The sequence below is a fragment of the Grampus griseus genome (assembly GCF_964374135.1).
Source record: "Grampus griseus genome assembly, chromosome: 2".
Lineage (NCBI taxonomy): Eukaryota > Metazoa > Chordata > Mammalia > Artiodactyla > Delphinidae > Grampus > Grampus griseus.
This window is the reverse complement of record NC_139018.1, coordinates 41,910,626-41,934,303: the sequence shown is the minus strand read 5'-3', so window position 1 is coordinate 41,934,303 and position 23,678 is coordinate 41,910,626. Positions and strand designations below refer to the sequence as shown.

At 40.6% G+C, this 23,678-nt stretch overlaps 1 protein-coding gene across 2 annotated transcripts in view; it reads left to right on the top strand.

The window, feature by feature from the left end:
• Positions 1–23,678, top strand: part of DAAM1 (dishevelled associated activator of morphogenesis 1) — a 179,173-nt gene that overhangs the window by 110,512 nt on the left and 44,983 nt on the right. For both annotated transcript variants that reach the window (XM_082647226.1, XM_082647225.1), the window contains 11 exons: positions 4,867–4,961; positions 6,937–7,270; positions 8,235–8,345; positions 8,467–8,570; positions 9,979–10,045; positions 10,270–10,387; positions 10,809–10,947; positions 11,238–11,296; positions 14,581–14,768; positions 15,259–15,558; positions 15,865–15,972. In XM_082647226.1, coding sequence (XP_082503352.1) covers positions 4,867–4,961; positions 6,937–7,270; positions 8,235–8,345; positions 8,467–8,570; positions 9,979–10,045; positions 10,270–10,387; positions 10,809–10,947; positions 11,238–11,296; positions 14,581–14,768; positions 15,259–15,558; positions 15,865–15,972 — 1,623 coding nt within the window. The remainder of the gene's footprint in view (positions 1–4,866; positions 4,962–6,936; positions 7,271–8,234; positions 8,346–8,466; positions 8,571–9,978; positions 10,046–10,269; positions 10,388–10,808; positions 10,948–11,237; positions 11,297–14,580; positions 14,769–15,258; positions 15,559–15,864; positions 15,973–23,678) is intronic.

The window sequence follows — 23,678 nt, the reverse complement described above, 5'->3', positions numbered from 1 at the left end:
TCGTACAAATAAGAAAAAATTTCATGGAATACGTGGTTTAATGGAAAGGCGTAATAATGATAATGCTGAGATATCCTTGGGAAATCTTCAGTATGTGGATTTTTGGTTCAGTAATTGATGAAAATGCATTCTCAGTGTCTAAAATAATGCATTCTGATCACATAGATGTCTCTGTGATGTCAGAGTTTTGAGCTGCTTGGGGGCGTCTGTCGATCCAGCAAAAATACACAGCAGAAAACACGTCATCAACATTCGAGCCTTAATAGGCTAAATCTTGTTCACATTGATAAAACTTGGAGGCTGCTCACAGGAGAGCAGTCTTTGCCTCTGTGGACACACGATTTTAAGAGTTAATCTGTTAGGCTCAGCTTTGAGTTTATTATATTCAAGCAGATGATAGCTTCCATAATACTTTCTCTACCTCTCCTTTTCCTGCCATCCACAGAGCCCTTGTGGAGAATTCATTTCTTATCACTTAGAACAAACATTCTAGATTGTCTAATATTTTGCTGCTGCTGCAACAGTTAAAAACTGACTACTATATGTGAATCATTCACACTTTTGCTAAATTTTCAGAGGCCTTGACTTTTAATAACTTCCTCTTTTCTAGCTTTTTCTTTGAAGATGCTTCTTCTGCTGTCACATGATGAATAATAAGCACCATGGTAAACAGGGCTGTATAAATTATAGAAGAAACTGCATAAGCTTTTGCCCCAAGGGTTTCTCTAAAAGCACAGCAGAAAAGAACAGAAAATAACCACCAAGTCCTTATAACAGGCATTCTACACAACAGCAAAGATGAGAAAAGAGTGATCTCAGCATTTGTATGAATATGTTATCAGAACATGAGTCTTGTGATAACCATCAGGGATTTTTCTACATCCGCCGAAGCAATTATAATATAGAGTCATTTACAATTCCTGCACATAAAGGTTATTTTCTGAATTTTTTTAAAAAATTTATTTATTTTTGGCTGTGTTGGGTCTTCATTGCTGTGCGCCGGCTTTCTCTAGTTGTGGTGAGCAGGGGCTACTCTTCGTTGTGGTGCGTGGGCTTCTCATTGCAGTGGCTTCTCTTGTTGCAGAGCGTGGGCTCTAGGCATGCGGGCTTCAGCAGTTGTGGAGTGCGGGCTTCAGTAGTTGTGGCTCGCGGGCTCTAGAGCGCAGGCTCAATAGTTGTGGTGCACAGGCTTAGTTACTCCGCGGCACGTGGGATCTTCCCAGACCAGGGATCAAACCCATGTCCCCTGCATTGGCAGGCGGATTCTTAACCTCTGCGCCACCGGGGAAGTCCCTATTTTCTGAATTCTTGTTCTTGGCTGTTAGGGTAAAAACAAGCGGTCAGGCAGGCTGTCTCTCTTTCTAATTAAGTCAGCCTTATTTGATGTCTAACAAGGGAAGTTGCTCCTTTGTTAATGAATTCACTTCTATCAATGGAGAAGTACTAAATAACATGGATTTTTCCTTTCTTCAAATTTTGGGACAGTTAGGTTAATTTGTCCTTTAGTGACTTACTCCCTGCCTTTTCTGGATTCAGCCTGACTCGTTTCCTGCCCTAGAGGGTGTGTGATGTGCTGGTATGTGACACTTCTTCAAGAGCCTCCCTTCTCCTTCATCTAGCTCCTTGGACAACCTTTTGCTACATTCATGAGTCATCTACATTTTAATTATATTTGCTTCCTAATCGAAAGCCCTCTCTAAGAGTATCATTTCCAGGCTCTTAAATTGTCACTTTGCTCTTCTTTATGGGTTAAACACCTCACAAAGCTTTCTAATGCTTGAAGGACAGAGCCAGCATCGTTCCAGGGTTAAGGGTAGAAGCCATTACAACAGGTGATGAAATAATGAGGCCTCACCACTCTTGCATCTGTAAAGGAGCAAGGAGGCCTGATGAGACCAGAAACTCTACGCTGAGTTTTCTGGTTTTTTCACCCTCTCTGTGGCCACCACATCCTCCCATAGTTCTAGCCAATCTCTCTGGAGAATTCCTGGCAGCACACAGCAGAAATCCTAAGACATTATCCCTGGGGACTGGAAAGGCACATGACTCCTCCAGATCCTTTCCTGGCCTGGCAGCTAAGCTCTTTGGCTGTCTGCTTTGGGAATTGTCGAAGGGGGGGTTATCCACATTTTCATCATCCACTGTCTTCAGCATCAGTAGCGGCTACTGCTGTTGAGTGTGCCTCATGTAACAGGCACTTTACATGCTGTTTTAAATCCTTACAAGCACCCTATCCTCTAAGTGCTATTTATAGATAAGGAGTCTGAGACTCAGAGAAAGGTTACCTTGCCCAAGGTCATCTCATTTGGAAGTGGTAGAGCTGGAATTTAAACCTATCAGTCTAAACTCAGAGACTCCTTTCCAGTTTGCCTCTCACTAACTCAGTTTTTTAAATCCTTAGGCACGTGAAAGAGACCTGGTAATCCCACCCCACCCCCACCCACCCCCACCCCCACCCCCCGCCTCCACCCCCAGCTTTTCTGAGGTGGGACAAGCATCTGGAGAGTCTGATAAGCAGTCCAGGTTGAGAACCGCAGCGCTTACTGGTCTGTGAAGCCCTTTGTGGAACAAGTTCAGTTACTTTGCGGAAGCTTCATAACAAGAATGCTTTGTTCTTTAAAGGACCCCTGAGTGATCTGCTGGCTTTTAACGAGTGAAAAACAATATAATAAAAGAGTGCGTGTTCCAGAGGGACCTGGGCTTTCTTGGTGTGTGGCTTCTGCGTGCAGTCTCAGGGAGCAAGGATGTGAGGTGAAGTTCATTGTGCTTAGCGGGTTGGCTTATTGATTTCACACCAATGAGATATTTCAAACAGGAGCTTACTTAGTTCCAGACTCCATACCAGGAATGATTTCTGTGCCTGGTTTGCGCATCTCTCTCGGCCCTGCATGTTCCAGTGTAAACCTTAGCAGCTTTGACTGGAAGATCCTCTGCTAGGATGCACTTCGTCCTTTGCCCACTCCTCATGTGAACAGGGATTTAGTAAGTGCATAGAGCACCCAAGGAGGCCGCCACAAGCCAGTCCAGTGTATGGCAAGGTGCGTACTGGATGTCTGGCCTAGCAGCCGTCTTCAGAAATGTAGGCAGATCCCCTTTTCTGTCGAAAAGCTGCAAATTTAGACTTCTCCATAAATGTGAAGCTTGAAAACTTGAGACTCCACATAAATTATTCTATTTCGAAAAGTCACATTAGAATGTCAGGTTCATCTCCGTAACCTCGACTTTCTCAATACAATAAACAATCTTAGATTCAATTCTCATTGTACTACACACAGAGAAGAGTATACTGTCTTCTGTTTTGAGAGGAAAGTAATAGTCCTTATATTGGGGAAGGAAATTCCAATTTAACTTTCTTGACTTTTCATAAATCTCCTAACTCTGCTAGGAAGAATCTTTATGTAGTCTGCCTTTATTTGGAGGTTACACCCTCTCCAAGATTGTTAAAAGGATAAATATATGCATCTTTATTTAGTATTAATGAACCACAATAAGAAACGTGTGTAGTTTTAATTTGGGAGGTTTGGATGACTAAGCTTAGGAACAAGAAGTGATGTTCATAAAAGTCTTGATTCTGGGCTGCAGATTCAAAGTGATTGCTCAAGAGTCTGAACAAGTTCAGCTGTGCCACAGGAGATTAAATGTACTTGGCTGGATTTGTGCTCAATTTTCCAGGATATGGGTCTCACGGAGCTGTGAAGAAATTCATTGGCTATTTCTGCATGCAGCCTCTTCCCCTACCATCCTCTGGTGACAGCTGTCCGGGCGCATCACCAGCCAGAGGGCAGCTTTAGCAGAAACAATTCAAGTTTACAAAACAAGACTTTACTGATTTTTATTCCACTTGCCATAAATGATACTGATATATGTTTGCTTTGGGCTTCACCATCCTAAGTGTGAAGTCAAATTTAGGTTTTTGTTAGCATTTAGTTACTTAATGCTTGTACTGTTAACTTGAAAAAAATTAAGTAAAGTCACCCCTTGATGATGTGTGGACCTGAAAGAAAGGGAGAGACTGGACCATTGAGACACGTGGATAAGAGCCAGATGTTTTTTTCTGTACCCCAATCTGTCTCCCAACCATGCATTTTGTCAGAATGGGTAACAAGTAAAAAGACTGAGACTGGACAAGCACATGTTAAGAGTAGGAGGAAGGCAAGGGACCTGTGGTTCCGTAGGGTAGAAGCACCTGGGGCCATAAGACTTGGCGATACTTTTAGTACATTTAGGTGATCATGGCATAAAAGGAATGGAAAAGACTTTTTAACAAGTCTATGAACCTTAATCATTTCTAAAACTTAAGCATTTACTCCAAAGGAATTGTCTATCTTTGTATCAGGTCCAATTTAATCGTTCCTCTTAAAAAATAATTGGATGTAACAAAAAATGTAAAAAATTACACTTTTTTTTTTAAGATTACACTTTTTGACTGAGAAATGGAAGAGAGAGCATGGAAAGATTGCTGCCTGCCTCTCTTTGATAGTGTGATAATGTTAACTTTAATTGTCAGATTGTTATATTTAACTATAGGTCTAATCTTCCCTTTTCTATCAAATAAATAGTAATATCTTCATCAGAGTATAGTTATAGAATAGTTACACAAGTGTTTGAACAACTTAATCTCTACTAAGATTTCTCAACATTTTCTTAAAACTTTATTTAAATTCAAAAGAAGTAACTTGTAGTACAGAGAATGAATTTGTGGAATTCTTGGCGCTTTTGGTCTACATTTTGGCTTGTAGTAAATCTTGGTCATATTATTATTGATTATTTGTATTAAAAGTGATAGCATGTAATCTGTGGGCTTGTCTTACTTGTACTATAATTAAAACAAAAATTGAAGAAGTAACTTTAGTTTTCTTTGCATAGAGAAAATCTCTGCTGGCTTTAGAGAAAGAAGAGGAAGAAGAGAGAAGTAAAACTATAGAGAGTTTGAAGACAGCACTAAGGACGAAACCAATGAGGTAATTTTTATACTGGGTAGCGTGTACTACTTGTCTCTTTTCTTTTTCTGCTTTTCTACTTTCTTCTCCCCTTGTTTTTTCCCTTCCTTTCTTCTTTATTTTTCTGCAATAGCCAAACTCTTGAGGAAGTCTTAAATTAAAAACATGTAATTGAACCGTGGATGAAATACTTTAATCATTGAACATTCAATAAATTGTTTTTCTTCGGTTAAAAGATATGCAGACATCCATGAAGGTGGCTAAAATACAAAAAGGCAGAAACTAATAAGTGTTGGTGCAGATGTGGAGAGATTGTAACCCTCATTCATTGCTGGGGGGAATGTAAAATGGTGCAACCATTTTGGAAAATAGTTGGACATTTCCGCAGAATATTAAACATAGTGTTGCCATATGAGCCAACAATTCTACTTCTCGATATATAGCCCAAGGGAAATGAAAACATGTCCCTAAAACCTTGTGTGCGAATATTAGCATTATTTATAATAGCCAGAAATTGGAAACACCTAAATTCTATCAACTGATCAATTGATAAATAAAATGTAACATATCCATAAAACAGAATATTTTTCAACCCTAAAACGGAATGGAGTACTGATACATGCTACAACATGGATGAGCCTTGAAAATATTTATGCAAAGCGAAAGAAGCCAGACACAAGGGACCACGTATTGTATGATTCCATTTATATGAAATATCCAGGAAAGGCCAACCCATAGAGACAGAAAGATAAGTGGTTGCCTGGGGTTAGGGAGAGAGGAAAATGGTCTTTTGGGGATAATTAAAGTGTTCTAAAATCAGATAGTGACCATGGTTGCACAACTCTGTGAATATATTAAAAATCACTGAATTACACATTTGAAAGTATGAATTTTATGGCATGTGCGTTATATCTCAATAAAACGGTTGTAAAAGAAATGGATGAGCAATCAGCTTCTACTGTGTGCCTCCCACACGTTCATTTTCCATTAATCCTCTAAGGTTTGGTGGGATATGGGGGTGCTTACAGGTGCATTTCATCAGCACTAGTGCTATGAATGAAGCTTGGCTAGGTCTGGGTGATGTGGTTGGATGAAATAGCTGAGAAATAAAATTCCCTATATTTGACTATAAAATGCTAGGAAAAAATGTACTGATTCCTCAAAAATCATATACAGTAGTATATCAAAAGTTTTCTAATCTATCCTAACAAGATCAGTGTTTCCCTCTCTATGTGTGTTCTGCATTCTCAGATGTTAATGGTTATCCAAGGCTAAATAAGTTTGGAAATTTCTGGAGTAGTCACATCAACAGGTTATGTTACTTTTGAACTTTTCAGAGGCTTAACCTACAGATGTGTATTGTGAATTATTCTCATTGATTGACTTTACAGTTAAATAAGTGCTATAAATATCAAAAAATTAATGTACAGTAATAAAGTATTGCTTTTATTTGTTTTATATATTGGGATTCCATATAGCATGCCATACAAAAGAAGGTTTTTGCTATAAAACTAAGGAGATAGATTATCATTTGTTTGGCAAGTAAATATCCTGGAGTTTAAGGATGGTCTTTGACTTTTCATTGGTATGGGGCGTGCCTGGGTCAGTGGTCAACACTTAAACATGCATGAGGACTGGATGCTATCATAACACAGGATCAGCAGATGACTTTAACCTAGGGTGAATATTCTGAATGTCTTCTTGTTCCTGGTTTTCTGTGGTTATAAGATCTGTTCATTGGTTATTCATATCGGTTAAGTTCTTTTTAACTCAATTGGAGATTTTTTTCACACTTCTGGTTAGACCTGACCATTGGGTCTGGGCCAAGGAGGAGGCCTCCAATTAAGAAGACTTCATGTAAGCCTTTGGTTACTTTAGGAACTACATCTTCTTACTTTCTCCTGCCCACCAGCCCCCTAAACCTTTCTGTTAAGGGCTATTAAAATATTCCAAAAAGACTTAAGTCTGATACATTTTAACCTTCTCCTCGTGACAGGTTTGTAACCCGATTCATTGACTTGGACGGCCTGTCATGTATTCTCAACTTTCTAAAGACCATGGACTACGAGACCTCAGAGTCTCGAATACATACCTCTCTCATTGGATGTATAAAGGCGCTAATGAACAACTCTCAAGGTCGGGCTCACGTCCTGGCTCATTCTGAGAGTATTAATGTAATTGCTCAGAGTCTGAGCACAGAGAACATTAAGACGAAGGTGGCTGTGCTGGAAATCTTGGGCGCTGTGTGCCTGGTTCCCGGGGGCCACAAGAAGGTTCTGCAGGCCATGCTGCACTACCAGAAGTACGCCAGCGAGAGAACCCGCTTTCAGGTAGGTGCTTCCTCGCCACTTCTTCATTCCTGCCTTAAGACCAGTGCCTTTCCTGGCCCCGAAGGGGGAATGTTAACTTGAGATTTTCCCCTGTGGTGAGCATTCACGATGGGACTTCAAGCATTTCCTTCTTCTTAGGTAGAGAGTAGAATGTTCTTTCTGTAGTTGATCAATCTGAGGTTGTGGATTTACAGTAGTCCCCCTCTTAACTGCAGTTTTGCTTTCCACAGTGCTAATTACCTGAGGTCAACTGCGGTTAAAAAATATTAAATGGAAAATTCCAGAAATAAATTCCAGAAATAAGCTTTAAATTGTGCAGCTGTTCTGAGTAACATGATGAAATCTTGTGCCATCCTGCTCAGTCCTTCCCAGGATGTGAATCATCCCTTTCTCTAGATACCCACACTGTATACAACACCCAGCCATTAATGTAGGAAAAACATAGTCTATATAGGAATATATATAGGGTTCAGTACTATCCATGGTTTCCGGCATCCACTGGGGATGTTGGAACATATCCCCTCTGAATAAGGGGAGACTACTGTACTGAACTTAAAAATGTAGCCCTGCTTCCTACACATTATATAAAACACTTTTTGATCCACTAAATGGGTGTTCCCTGAAAATTTTATGTGTTGCCAGTCTTGATGTAGTATCGATATAAACAGTGAGATTACATCACCACATGGTTTATACTCAAATATAAAAAGTAAGCAGAGTTAACGAAGCACAGTCTTTTGTACTTTGTATACATGTATATGTAAACATATATGATGTAAGAATTTTGAAAGTAGAGTTTTTAGGACTAATCTTAAGGAAAAAAAGGTAGCTTTCTGTGGATCAATGTAATGCTGACTAAACACAAGCTTTTAAAAATTAACTTCAGAGTATTAAAAAATTAATAAAATGAGTGTACGGTTAGTAACTATTCGGTCCTTTGTTTTTACATCTGTATCCATGGTAGACATTAATTAATGACTTGGATAAAAGCACGGGGCGGTATCGAGATGAAGTGAGTCTCAAGACTGCCATCATGTCCTTCATCAATGCAGTGCTAAGCCAAGGCGCAGGAGTGGTAAGAGCCTCTGTACCACAATTTAAAACATATATTATTAAAGAATAATTTTTAAAAAAAGATTACCAACTGTGTAGTCTAAAGAGCTTAAAAATGTATTCCATCACCCTTTTACTTTCAGGAAAGTTTGGACTTTAGACTTCATCTTCGCTATGAATTTCTGATGTTGGGAATTCAACCTGTAATAGATAAATTAAGGGAACATGAAAATTCAACATTAGATAGGTAAGTCACACTATTATGAGATAGTTCATGTGTTTTCCTTGTGTATAGTGCCAGTCTGTGAACTACTTGTGACCTAAGGAACTTGTACCAAAATGTTAGACCAGGTAATGATGTTTTTATAGTAAGATTTTCTCGATGAAAGAAGCAGCACTTGTGTAGAGAACTTAGTGTAGGTTTTGGCATTAGGCTTGAATCCGTATCCCAGTCCTGCCGCTTACCTGCTGTGTGTTCTGGTCAAGTTACTCAATTTTTCTGAACCTCACTGGGTTTTTTGGTTTTTTTTTTTTTTTTTTTTTTTTTTTGCGGTATGTGGGCCTCTCACTGTTGTGGCCTCTCCTGTTGCGGAGCACAGGCTCCGGACGTGCAGGCTCAGCAGCCATGGCTCACAGGCCTAGCCGCTCCGCGGCATGTGGGATCTTCCCAGACCAGGGCACGAACCCGTGTCCCCTGCATCGGCAGGCGGACTCTCAACCACTGCGCCACCAGGGAAGCCCCCTTACTGTTTTTATATGTAAAGAAATAGTGATGATGATGATAACACTATTCTGAAGAGCTGTTATGAAAGCTGACTATAAAACATGTGGAATCACATGGCACCTTTGATAGACATTCTATGAATGTTAATTTCCACTTTCCTGTTCATTTGCTCTTGTCTGCAGTCATTTTACGATTTCTAACATATCCTACCACCTTTCAGATCTTTCCTTCTACCACACTTCTCCCTCATTCACACACTCCACCATGCTTTTTTCCTTGATAGTCTATGAACATGTCAAAATACACTTGCCTCAGGGCCTTTGCACCTGCTATTTCCTCAGCATTAAAAGATCTTCCCACAGATGTCCAAATCGCTTTTTCCCTTTTTCCCATGCAGAGACCTTTTCCAGCCACTGTGTTCATATTCTTCACCTCACCTCACCTCCCATCATTCTCTACCCCCTTTATGCTGTTGGATTTGTCTTCATAGAACTTATCATTCCCCAGTCAATAATAGGGGCTCAATAAGTATTTGAATGAATAAGTGAAAGGCATGAACATTTCTTTTGTAATCTTTAATTCAGTGGTCAGTCAAGTTAGTTATATGGGCTTGTTTTTCCATAAAGAGATTCCATGAGTAGAATCTGGATTTGGTTGTGTTTGGATTTGATAAACTTTCATGAATTGTCTTCTATGTGCTGCGCATCCTAGGCTTTCAGATTTGTCTCTTGTAGTGATCTCATTTCAGTCAGATGATGTCTTCTTTCCTTAGAACATAGTTAAGAGAAGGCATTCAAATTTTGTTGTCGTACTTCTTTTAGAGATATCTCTGAAATTTTAGGAAAGGCCTTAGTATTTATGTCCTGATTGCTATGTGCCTGTGTTTGTAGGATGTTCAACTTTTAATAGTTTTTCTTTAATTGTCTTTCAGGCATTTAGATTTTTTTGAAATGCTCCGAAATGAAGATGAACTAGAATTTGCCAAAAGATTTGAACTGGTACATGTGCTTACAATTATTCTAATTTGACTCAGCAGCTCACAAATGTCCCTGTTGTAATGTGTGTCATAGAGATGACATGTAACCTAAGAGCAAAGTCAGATTTCTGTTTTGCTATCTAAGTGGCAGGATTCGCTTCTATTTGCCTTGTAATTGCTTACCTTACCTTGCAGGAATTGAAGAACTTGGATGTTTGACTTAGATTTCTTTTTCATATGAAACAGGTTCACATAGACACAAAAAGTGCTACTCAGATGTTTGAGCTGACCAGGAAGAGGCTGACCCACAGTGAAGCTTACCCTCACTTCATGTCCATCCTGCACCACTGCCTCCAAATGCCTTGTGAGTGTGTTTGTGACTTAACGCATGTGTTTGTGAATGTTTGGATATCATCCAAAGGGCTCTGTCTTCTGAACAGTGTGGCTTAGGTTGGGTGCACACCAGGGATTCCAAACCTTAGTTTTGTGACAGCCCAGTGTGTCTCTGCACAGCTTAAGGGGTGTTGTGAAGTTCTCAAAATGAAATGAATTATAACTCGCTTTGATTTTAAAAATAAATATATGCCTTACAACACATTTAGAAGGGGGCAGAAAGTGCCTCTCAATCACGTAAATGGTCATTGTGTGTCAGAATTCCAGAAACGTTGGGAAGGGTTGTAAACATCTGTCTGGTTTTGTGGCTCTGGCGGGTGACCACTGTTGAAAAATATTCGTTCAAGTTTTGAAACCAGTTGAAGTATCTCCACCGTTCTTTTCTTTTTTAGACAAGAGAAGTGGCAACACCGTTCAGTACTGGCTACTCCTAGATAGAATTATACAGCAAATAGTTATCCAGAATGACAAAGGTCAGGACCCTGACTCCACGCCCTTGGAAAACTTTAATATTAAAAATGTCGTACGGATGTAAGTTTCTTCTTATTTTGCTACCCTTGAGATAATAGCACCAGTATAAGACATTTGTATTATCCTACTTCAAAATAGCAGCTGGGAGAACTGAAATGTTCTAGAGGTCAGATATGAGTTCCTATATGTATACATGTAATATATATATATGTAACATCTGGGTTTAAAATGGGTTTCAGGCATGCTGAGGACTTTCTCTGCATTAAACAGTTTTTCTACCTAGAGAGCATGCATTTAGCAATGGGCCTTTTACGCTTTTTGTAATGAATGCTCCTTTAACTATCATACAGGTTGGTTAATGAAAATGAAGTTAAGCAGTGGAAAGAACAAGCAGAAAAAATGAGAAAAGGTAAATGATGAGGTCCTGACAAGAGAAGAGGTCATGTTACTGGTTATTGGACAACTCTCTTTACTGTATATTTTAGAAATTTGCATTAATGCTTCTCATTGACTTTGGTGTATAAACAGCCTTTCCCCTCCCCCATGTTTTCAGGGCATTTTGCCTGGTTTTTCTTGAATCAGACTATCTTAGTTGTCATGTTGATTCCCAAATATTTTATCCTTTCATTATAATCATTTTTTGAAGCATTCACTGTTCAATGTTCATTAATTCAAATTTTCTAAACCACCGTTCATTTTTGGAAGCATTTTTGAAGCATTTACTGTTCAATATTCATTGATTCAAATTTTCTTAACTACCGTTCATCCCAGCCTTCCCCATAACTGCTCTTTAAAGCACACTAGATTTTAAGAACTATAATCAGGGACACCAGGGATTACCCAGAATTTTGAAAGAGAAGCACAGGCAACTTGGTTTCAGCAGCCCATTTCTCCACGTGACCTTAATTTGGCACCAGTTATAAAAAGAGAAATCATGCAGAAAATCCCTGACCATTAGAGATGTACATGTTGTGAAACATTAACAGACCAGCCATTGGTGAGTATCTCAATATGTCTTTGCTATCAACTCTCAGCATCAAATGACTTGGGGGGGGCGGTCATTTGTGCCTGTCACCATGCCAAACCACTCACAGAATAAGTATAACTCTTCCCCTCCTTCAAAATATTAGCAAATTAAAGTTGGACCCTTTGAGAAAACAGTCATACTCCCGGCCACTACTCTTTCACTATGCTGGTTAACTGACTTCCTTTTCCCTGTCCAAGTGACTCATTCACAGCCAGTGACATACAGTAGCACTCACCATAGTATTCAGTGTGTTGAAAATATGGTCCAAGAGATGCTGAAGCATTTCCTTTCCTCTCATCACGTTTTGTCCATTGAGCAGAAAAGCAGGCTCACCACTGATATCAGAAAATACCGAATATGAAGTTCTGTTATATTGTGGGTTCCTCATATGAATTCAGATAGGTCTCAAATAAGTGAGGTTGCACATACATTTTTATAAATTAATTCCAGAAACTGCTATAGAAAGAATAGAGACACTGACAACAAGTTAGGGTAAAGAGAGAATTATACCCGAGAAGATGGTCAGTGAGTGGTACTTTAGGGATATACCCTAGAGCATGGAGACTCAGGTGTGCAAGTTGAAGAGAGTACTTAGGACATAAGCTTTGGAGTCATTTCAGTCCTTCATGCAGTGGGTATGTACTGAATGGCTGCACGGGGCAGGCACGGTGCTGGGCTCTGGGTCTGGGTCTCAGCTCTGCCCCTGACTGACTGTGTGGGTAGGCTAAGTCATGTCCTTTACCCCTCCAGTCTTTGCCTCTGCAAAGTGAAGATTACATCTAACTCACAGGGTTGTTGTGAAGAGTAAATGACAAATATTAGGACTTTAGCTTAGTACCTGGCATTTATTAGCTGCCTAGTAAATGGTAGAAAGTTTTGTAGCATTTAGGCAGTTGAGGGGTACAAGAGGAAATGGCCCAGATCAGCTGGAGGAATAGGATGGTTTAAAGTGAGGTCATGCATAGAGTGCAAAAAAGGAGATATTGTCGGTAAAATTCATTCTTCTCTGGAAGTGTCAAGTAGCAAAGTTCTATTAAATAGGGTACCTGTTGATGAATTTCTCAGAGGGTGGAGGCTGTGAGGAGACAGGAAGTACTATGGACCTGAAAGGTGGAGAATATCTGGGGAGAATTCTCTGTAGTGCCGGATACCCAGTAAGTACTGAATAAAAGCTTAGCAAATGGAGACTATTTGTGGAGATAATCCTTTAGGCTGGAGCTTCCCATACCGGGCACTTTATCAGAATCCTCTAAGGAGCATTTGAAAACCACAGGTTCCTAAGCCCTGCCCCTGATCTATAGAACAGACTCCCTGGAATGTGGTCTGTGAGTCCTGAAATGTCAAAATCTCTCAGGTGGTTCTGAGGCTTGGCCAGATTTGTCAAAGGCTAATGACCGATAATAGGAAGTCAGGTCTTACATTGTCAAAGAGGAATGAAACAGAGATAGAAGAAGGAAAGTGGGATGCAGTGGGGTAGTTTTTAGATGTCGCTGAAGAAGTCAGGGAAGCATCCACAGAGTGGTAGAAGCGGGTTGGCGGTTATCTTAACTTCAAGGCTGGTAAACTCCAAGGCTGGTAAAATCCAAGGATTTTAGCGACTTGAACCCTTCTCTGCAAACTCTGATTTTAGAGAACTAAGAAGAGAGAAAGTAAAAGACAGAGAAAGCAAGAATTTAAATGTTATCAAATTCAGAAATAGAGACCAGCTCTGTATAGCTCTGCCCCAGTAGGTTCTATCTCTAGTGGGTTTATTGGTATAAAAAGACTAGGGATTGGGGCCAAGTATTTGAAACGAAAATCTGCAGGCTAAACTTCATTAGTCCTCTTTTCCAAAGAGTATTACTCCTGTAAGTGCTAGAGTCAGGAGGTGTGTTGGCAACATAAGTAAGCGTTATGCTAAACGGGATGCCTTGTTCCGTTATCGCGGGATTGGGGGAGTGAGTGCAACTACAGCTGAGAGCTAATATTTTTCTCCGCGTATTATCGTGATTCTCATGCTCAGCAGGTACTACTTAACTTAAAACCCTTAAGGTGTTTTGATGAGATAATAACATTTGCTTTCGCAAGTTTTAATAATTGTTTGCCAGCCATAAAACACTTCAAGTCCAAGGGGCCCTCCGAGGGCAGTGGGAGCAATGACTCCACACTGGGACAAACCCTGGGTCCGGCAGCAGCACTTCCTCCCAGGGCAGGATCCTCCCTTTCAGCCCCTCTGCTAGTGGGACCTGAGCCAGCAAACCCAGCTAATGAACACTGGACTTGTCTAGTTCTCATTTCTAACTTGTGAAAAGAGGCCCTGTTAATAGTCATTTTCCCTAGTGTGACTAAAGGGCCATTTCTAGGACAGGATTCTAAATTAAATACCAAGCAGGCACCATTCACCTCCACAAATAGTTGCTCACGCCTGTGTTCCATCTTTGGAACTGTGACCGGAGGGCCTCTTCAGCCTTTTACAGAATGTAGTTGATAAAGTTGTTCATCTGAAGCCCCCTCCAAGCACGAGCACCATTGAGCCCATGAGTTGCTCCCTTTGATGGAGAAGAGGAATGATTTTATAAATCATAATAAAGAGCCTCACAATCACCCTCAATCGATCTTCTGTTTAGAGAAAATGCTTCAGCTTTGAAGAGTTCACCGTTTTCATGTGCAGTTGTTTTCATGTGTAGAGCACAACGAGTTACAACAGAAACTGGAAAAGAAAGAGCGAGAATGCGATGCCAAGACCCAGGAGAAGGAAGAGATGATGCAGACCTTGAATAAAATGAAAGAGAAACTTGAAAAGGAGACCACTGAGCACAAGCAAGTGAAGCAGCAGGTGGCAGACCTCACGGCCCAGCTCCACGAGCTCAGCAGGGTGAGCTCACGGGCCCCAGGCTGGGTCTCCCATGGCTGGCAGCTGCTGAGGCCTCCTTATCCCAGAGCCCCCCTCCTTAAGTAGACAGCTCTGCTGGGGGCAATAGAGCCTGAACCGTCTCCTGACCCATCACGGTGGTGGTGCAACCTGTTCCCTCTGCTTACCGTGCACGTTAGCAGAGGTGGTTGGAGGTGTGCATTTGTTCTCCAATACAGATACTCTCACAAGAGCAAGGAAATCACATTAGCTTCTTAACATGAAAACCAAACTGGAGGATGGTACCAGAAGTGAGAGACACGTGAACCCTTTGCAAACGAGCCCTAGAGTGTCACACACGAGGCCACTGAACTTACTGCGCCTTTAAGCCCACATTCTCAGATGTGTGAATTTCTCCATAATACACATGTTAGGCAAAGTTTCAGACCTTAAAAATCATCCAGTGAATTTAGTTCTTCTGTTCATCTCCTCTTTTCCTATTTTTATTTTTCAGAGGGCCGTCTGCGCTTCACTCCCCGGTGGAGCATCGCCTGGAGCCCCCGGGGGCCCCTTTCCTTCCTCTGTGCCCGGACCCCTCCTCCCTCCCCCACCACCCCCGCCTCTGCCTGGTGGAGCGCTTCCTCCTCCACCCCCTCCCCTCCCCCCAGGGGGCCCTCCCCCTCCCCCAGGGCCTCCTCCCTTGGGAGGAGTCATGCCACCTCCTGGTGCCCCCCTGGGTCTGGCACTCAAGAAGAAGAACATTCCTCAGCCCACAAACGCCCTGAAATCCTTCAACTGGTCTAAGCTGCCTGAGGTGAGCCATTTGTTCCAACTTTCCCTCTAACGGATAGCACTAGCAGTGCTCTGTGTTGTCTCTGATCGGGCCACCCTGGCTGTCCAGTGATTTCATTTCCTAGTGTGGATTCAGGATTCTCACTAGCTCAGATATTCAAGTGATAAAGCTTCTGAAACAAGGGACCCGATTTTTGAAGCCAGCTCATTCTGAGCATCCGGTAGAGTGAAAAATTTGGGATAGCAGCACTTTGTAAAAAAAATAACTACATCTATTCTTTTTGTGTCTAACTATAAACCCCAGCGCTTCTTAACTTGATGTTTGCAGAACAAACTGGAAGGAACAGTGTGGACTGAAATTGATGATACAAAAGTCTTCAAAGTTCTAGATCTTGAAGACCTAGAAAGAACTTTCTCTGCTTACCAAAGACAGCAGGTAAGAGCATGTGCCCTCCAGATGCTAAAATAATTAAGGAGTCATGTTCTTGTGCATGATCCCTGGGCCATCTGCCATAACCATGATATGTTAGGCATCTTAATTCTAGGCTGTTTGGTCTAGCCTATTATGTTCCTGCAGACAGCATGGTGTGTGGGTCTGCATGTGTGTTTAGGTTCCTGTCAGTTTATGTGTGTGTGTGTGTGTGCGCACGCATGTGTGTGTACATGTTGAAGGTATACAAGCTCCTTGTTAGGGAGCTTCATGCTCTGGTGTCTTTCCACAACACTGTCTCTGTTGGTGGAAGGAGCTCTGTATCTTATTGTCACTTGTGCTTAGTCAAAGGGGCCACCAGGGGAAAATAGTAGGAGAGTTACCTAACTTGTAGTGTCACACCACAGTGTTTGTTTCTGAAGCTATTTTAGTTATAATATTTATATCTCAAATGGTTATTATCAGAAGTGGACTGCTTATTTGAAATAAATGGAACCTTTTGAAGTATGGGGGTTGGTAAGTGACTATAAGTTGGCAGCTAGATAGAACCTAGAAAGAAGTTTTTGCTCTGTCCTGAACACGATCGACTCAGAAGTGGGGCTGTGAAGGCTGAGCAAGTGTGGGGATGGCAGTGGAACAAATAGGACCCAAGGAGCCTCTGAAAAGTGAGCAACATGATAGTATGAGAACATGCAGTTTGATTTGGTGCTTACTAACCTGGCCAAGTAGTCAGCGTCACTTAGTGAGCTTGGTCACATCTGTGCGGTACCTCTCACCCCTCGAGAGGGCATCTTAGTAGAGTTCACAGCAAAGTGGCTTGGTACAGAGAGTCTCAGAAGTACAAGCAAGAGGTGGATTGAGGTCTTCAACAGTCAATCGGAAGTCTGGGAGGGAAAAAGTGAGTCTCAGAGTGTAAGGAGAAAAGTTCAAAGTGTGACTGAGGGAGAGAAATGATGAGAGCAGAGGGTGTCTTAAGGAACAGGAACAGGCAGATGCCAGGCATCTGCGTAGGGGCTTTCCTTGGGTTTTGCTGGGAGGCCCTTAACTCCCGTGTGAATCATTCCCAGGGTGGAGCATCCTCAGACGAGCAGCAGACTTCCTAGTCTGCTTAGGCTTGGCTTGGTTCCCAAGAAAGAGTGTCTCAAAACAGAACTGCCAATCACCAAGGGAGAAGATGGACTGAGGCTGGGGAGAAAAAACAGCTGAGGGTTTTCTTTTTCAAAATGGCCTTTGATGCAACTAAAATTGAAAAGAAAAAGTAGTACATCTTTTAGTCAGAATATTTTCCCTTAAGTGAGAGAATATTTCTCTGCAGTGCCCTTAATGCTATTTTAATAAAGTACAAAAATGCAGGTGGTTGCCTGCCATGGCAGAATGACTGTAAGATAGGAGCACTCAGCTGGGACCCCTCCCAAAAGTATGACAGCAAACTTGTACAATATCATAAATGCCAAATAAAGGAAAATGAAGAAAAAGAAGATAGGACGTTGTCCAGTTGAAAGCAAGATAACTTATCTTTCAGGGGACAAACAAAAGATGTGTTGAGAGCTCTTGTATGGCAGGTACTTGGACCAGATTCATTCCTGAATGGCCACAACAGGCCTCCTCTCTCTCCCGTCCCACGATAGTTTCCTCTGGGCCTTAACATGAAGTAGGACGTTAGGACATAGCCAGTTTCCTGGTAGATTCAAATAATCTTCTGACCTAATTACACGTCCTGCTGATTTCCTACTTCAGTTTCAGTCACTAATACTGGTCCATTCTAGTTGCCTAAGATGAAGGTTTGGGAACTTAGAGAAGTAAGTAAAAGGAAGGGAAAAACAGCAGTTATTCCAAATGATGCTATTCAAGTCTGAGCTCGTGGGTTGCATTTATTATGAAGGCAGATGGTTGAAAGACCCAAGTTTACATGACTCATAATTAACTGGCTTTCAGCAGAAGGTGCAGAAGGATGCTGCCAAAATGCTCTGGGACAAATATGTGGACAGTTCTCAAGAGCTCCAGGAGACAGGGTTGCAGAAAGCCTAGCAATTGGGTAATTGTCTCCTAGCAACCAACTGCTGTTTAAATAATCAGTAGTCATGCCAGTCAGGATAAACCAGAACATTTCGGTTGCACTTAACACTAAGTAGTAGACTGGTTAAGTAGAATCATTTGTGACATTTGCAGTAGTACTTCCTGGAGAAAAATTTCAGCACACCCACTCAGCTTGACTCAAGTAGGTCTCCCCTCTTGGTGTAAGAACATGAGCTGAGAATTTTTAAACCATAAATGTGTTTCCCAAATGAAGGTAATTTGAGCCATTCCATTGAGTTTATTGAATGTTGAGAGACAGAAAATCGAAAGATGAAGACAGACTAGTAGGAACACATAGGATAGACTAAAGGAAACGGGGTGCCTGTCATTGTGTCCCCATGTCTCATAACTAATGGCAACGTCAAGACCTATGCATTTTCATTTTAGTCTTGGCAATGCTCTATATAATTATTGTTACACTTGAATTGCTCTCTTTTCTACTCCCAAATGAATACCGGGAACCCTTTTTTTCAATGATTTCTCCTCTTTCTTCCCTCCAGAGTTATAAAACCCTGGTCAAACTCTCTGGATTTCAGCCAGTTGTGTGGCCAAGTAAATTTCTCAGAGAGACAAAGAACCCATGAATACCATTGTCTGTGTGCATGCAACAGGAACACTACACAGAGTAAGATTTTGAAAAAAATTTCAAGCTTCAGATTAGTATAATTTAGGTGAACACTGATTAATGACATGTAGGAGAGGTTTGATATAAGTAAATGTACACACACACACACAAGATGTGCCCTGTTGATATGAGAAATATTGAATCATTAAAAACAACAGATATTTTTATTGTCTGCTTTGCATATAAAGTATGTCAAGGGACACAGATGTGTTAAACTATTGCACACGTCTATAATGCAGCTTATACTATAAAAGCAGAGATGAGGAAAATCTGTAAATAACCAGAATATAGACTAAAAGATGATAATCAATATTAAGTATCCATTACATTTTTGGTGCTGAATATAATATATACAGCCCCAATCTCATCAACCATAATTTTTAGTTCTCAAGGAACTGATACTTATTTGTTCATTTAATCTTCACACCAACTCTTTGAGGTGAGTATTATTCCTATGTCACAGATAATAAAAATATGGCTCAGTATGTATTCAGTGTCCAGACAGGTGTACAAGTGGCATAATTCTCAGTTTCACTTTGTTCTTATTGATGGCTTTATTGATTATGAAGGTTAGACTTTGTAAAGGATTTTCTTTAACTCCAGTTTTAAGAACAAGATTATTTCTATTCAGGATTCTTTTTTTTTCCAGTGTGGATATCAAAGGTGTGAGCCGATTATGTAAGCTTATGTGCCACATGAAATGGAATTTAATAGCATACAGTTATTCCCCTGCTCACATTACAAAAGTGCATTTGAAAGTCAATGTCTTGAATCTCAGAACCTCTTTTCCTCATTGAAACTGTACTATACATGATCTCTAGGCCAGCCACAAGAGACTTATTTTAATACATAATGTAGCACATTGCATAGTAGTACTATCTCAGTTACAATTAAACAACATTCATATTTGTTTTGTGGGAAATTTTCATCTCAAGATGTTATAAATTCATTCTCCCTATTCATGCAATTTGGACAGAGAGAAAATGAGCTAAAGGTACTACATTGACCTAAAGGCACACATATCTCTGGAGCAACAAATGAACAGCTGGTTATCTCCATTCCTCTTCCCCACTCTTTGCCTGGGGACACCCCTTCTTTCTAGGTCCTATTATCAGAACGTGATATAACATTTCAAAGCCTCTCTGCTTTGAATAGTTACAAAGGATAACTATCCTAGGCTCCAGAATCCAACTCTCCACTAACATGTCATATACAAGTCATTCTTGGGGTCCCATTTGGTATAGTCAGTGGTATCTTCTGAATTTTTATGAATGGCCAAAGAAATTTCTTTTTTTATTTTCTTTATGTTTTTTGTTATTCTGTATATCTGGGTTTTACATTGAAAAATTATGTGATTTAGGACATTGATTTCAACAAGCTTTGTCCTTAGTCATGGCATATGAAGACAGGAGATAAAAATTGTAAATAGTGGTTTTTCTTAGTACCAAAGTATAAGGTACAGGTTCTATATAGCTGGACAACATGGTAATAGTTAATCAAATACAGGGTTTTATATAAATATTAGTGTGTGCATTTCTCTGGAGAGGGATCTCCAGCTTTTATCAGATTTACAATGGGATCTCAACCTCAAAAAGATTAAGAACCATCCATATAAAGGTTGTCATTGTCTATGAAATGTCGAGTCATTATTTCATGGTGAAACCCTATTTATAGGAACTTATCAGCACTGGCTCCTGAAAATGCAAGCCCCAACTTCCTACTTATTTTCCAAACCCTAAGCCCTACACCAAAAATCAACTGGAAAAATCAGACATCCTGTTAGGTGGAGCCAAATGTAGGCAATTCTATCATGTTTGGCCCAAGCCAATTAGTGAATAATTTAAAGTTTCAAAAAGAATGTTAACTTATTTGAAATAGTCCTGGGAGCATCAGTATTTTTAACATTCCCCATCTAATAAGCTTTGTGATTTTATTTTAAATGTGATGATTAAAGGACTCTTAAAATAGGGGATTCTCAAGATCTCCAATTAACCTAACTCTCATATGGCATTCTTCATCCTCACCTCTCAAAAGATAAGATACATTACTTAGCTATTAACTGTTACACTTAGTGCTGCTGCTGGTTACAAGTGGGAGATCTTGACCAGCTGTGCTTCAACTCAACTGAAAAGTAGGGCAATAGGCAAAAAAATGGACTTGATCATTGGCTTGAAAGATAGAATAATTGTAGTGTGTGATAGCTTCCAAGTATGGAGCTCATAAATATGTGACAGGTACTGTACAAAATGCTTTACATGCATATCACATTTAATACAGTAAATATACAGTTGTTTACTTCATTTTACAGATAGTGAAACTGAGCCCCAAGTCACATCCTTAGTAAATGCTTGTGGCCTGGTTCCATAGGCCACTACAGTAGAGATTAATTTCCAGACAGTGGGAACTTAGGGAGAATGAGTTGCCAGACACCTTCATACAAGTTTCTTCCTTGAAGGCCAGACAGGGAGAGCAGGGTCTAAATTCAACTTGCAACTTGTCTCTTTAAGAGAGAAAAGTAGGATAAGATGACCTCATGGAGTTCACTTCACCAGTTTTTTCTGCCCTTGAAAGGAGAAACTGCTGTTACAGGGAAAGAGTGCTAAGGATTTTCAGTGTAAAAAACTTGACAGTTACAACAGGGACAAAAGAAAACTGTGACATCAGAGGAAAGAAAAGTTTCATGTGGTTATCACTTTATTTTTTAAACGCCATTCCAGAAAAGTAATCCCCCCTTGTATGGGTGGAGCAAGGGGAGGATACATTTTGTTTCCCATTCGAAGGATGATGTGAAATAGCTCATCTGTGTAAAATTGGCCTTGGCAGTGCTGCCGGGACCAGTGAGGCCTTAAGGAATCTGCTAAGTAAACGCTGATTGTGTAAGTAGTTGGCCCAAAAACTGGGGTGTGTTTTGCACACCGAAGCTTTATTCATGCCATCACGGCAAAAATATGCAAAGAAAGCTGTGACTTTCTCATAACGTGTCAATTACTGCTTCCTCTTTCCCTTCTTCACTCCAGGTCTTTTCTATGAACTATTTTCAACAGAGGCTGTTGACCTTATACGCATGAACAGCCCCAAGGCAGTGTGGACAGGACCACCAATGGCTGCACAGCACATGAATCACTTATTGTCTCTTAATTGCAAGTTCTGTCTTTTTCCGCATACCTACCCAGAGCGCCCACAGACATTGTTTGGACTCTTGGGGAGTACTGAGTGTTGGTTTTACTGACCTATATTGTTGAACTTGTCTTTTTCTTTTCTTAATCCTTCCTAGTGACACAAGAAGATAGGAGATTATTCCATCCCGTCAAAAAAGCATATTTTGCTGGTAGCACATGACAATGGGAGTAGTTCCCTCAGGTTGATAGAGTTGATTGATATTTTCTGCTTCAAGGGAAAACCGTGAAATCTGCTTCATGTTGAATACATGGAGCCCAGTGGTCCTTTCAAAGAGGATTTGTTCCTTCACCACTTTGAGTCTTTTGGGGGTGTTTTAAAGCCCTTTCGTTTCTGAATTTGATTTGCCACCATTGAAAATTGTGTACAGCACATGCCATCTTCTCTCTTTACCCTGAACGCTTAGTACCCTGCTCTTCAATGTATCTTCAGCCAGACTCTCATCTTCATCAACTCTCATTGCTGCTCCTGGGAGCATAAAATCATCTCTTACCCTGTCACTGATTTCCTTGACCTTCCCCCATTGGTTGCTGTGATTTCTGAACTGCATGTATCTGATTTGCCTTTTCCATGCCTCTGCCATGGCTGTAGGATTTCTTTGTGAACAGTAACTCCAAGCAGGTAAGTGAGCTAAAACCCACACTTTGCTTAATGTAACTCCTTGGCTTACTATAAGCTCGAAATGTCTTGGTTTTCCTAGGTTTTTTTTTTTTTTTTCTGAGAGTGTAATACAATGCCTACTTAATTTCACATTGGGTTTCAACTCTTAACTGAATATTGAGAGGTATGCCTGAAATCTTAGCACAATACGAAACAGTTAAAGTTTGGTCACATGGTGCCTCTTATTATAAACTCCATGTTGTCTTTGTTTCCTAAACTGTTATCCAGTTCTAGAACTCTTTGGTTTCCTTACTTTTTTTTTTTTTTTTGGCCAGAGTTCCCTATTTTTTAATCTTTTTTATTTTTTAAATTGGGGTATAGTTGCTTTACAATGTTGTGTTAGTTTCTGCTGTATAACGAAGTGAATTAGCTATACATATACATATATCCCCATATCCCCCCCTCTTGGACCTGCCTTCCACCACCACCCCCCACCCCCGCGACCCCATCCTGCCCATCTAGGTCACCACAGGGCACCGAGCTGAGCTCCCTGCTCTATACAGAAGGTTCTCACTAGCTATTTGTTTTATACATGGCAGTGCACATATGTCAATCCCGATCTTGCACGTCCATTCTCTATGTCTGCTTTCACTTCTTTCATTTTTTAATGGCATGATCTGTTTTTTAAATTGAGCCTGACCTTTAACAAAATCAAACTTGCTATTTATCAAGTCAATCTATGTTTTCACCTTGATGCCCAGTTTACTCAAACAGTATTTTATGTATAATTGTTTTATGCCTCTTCCACCATAAATTATGACTGGCCCTCATTGCTTACAGCTCTCTGTACAGCAGTAGAGTGTGTAAGTAGTGTTTTATTGTTAATCGAGGTAAATCGAACCAATGCCTTGAACTGCGCCCTCCCTGTTGTCCATCAGGCTCCAGGGTAATGAAAGGTACCATCTGGGCTTCAGAGCTTCCTGTTGCACATGAAGACGTTTGGGAGGTTTTATTGTTCAGCTTTCTGAGTGTTCAGGATGCAAATGGTTCTGGGGTGAATGGGCCCTGTAAATGGCTGGACCAGCAGTGGCACGTTTCAGCTGAGCTTGATTCATAGTGACAGTCCTTCTGTCTGCTCTCCATCGGGATTTGGGGGACAAAAGGAGGGTACCATTCATTAATAACTTATGCATCTTCAACTTAGAAGCACTTTGTTCTTCCAAATAATGCTTTT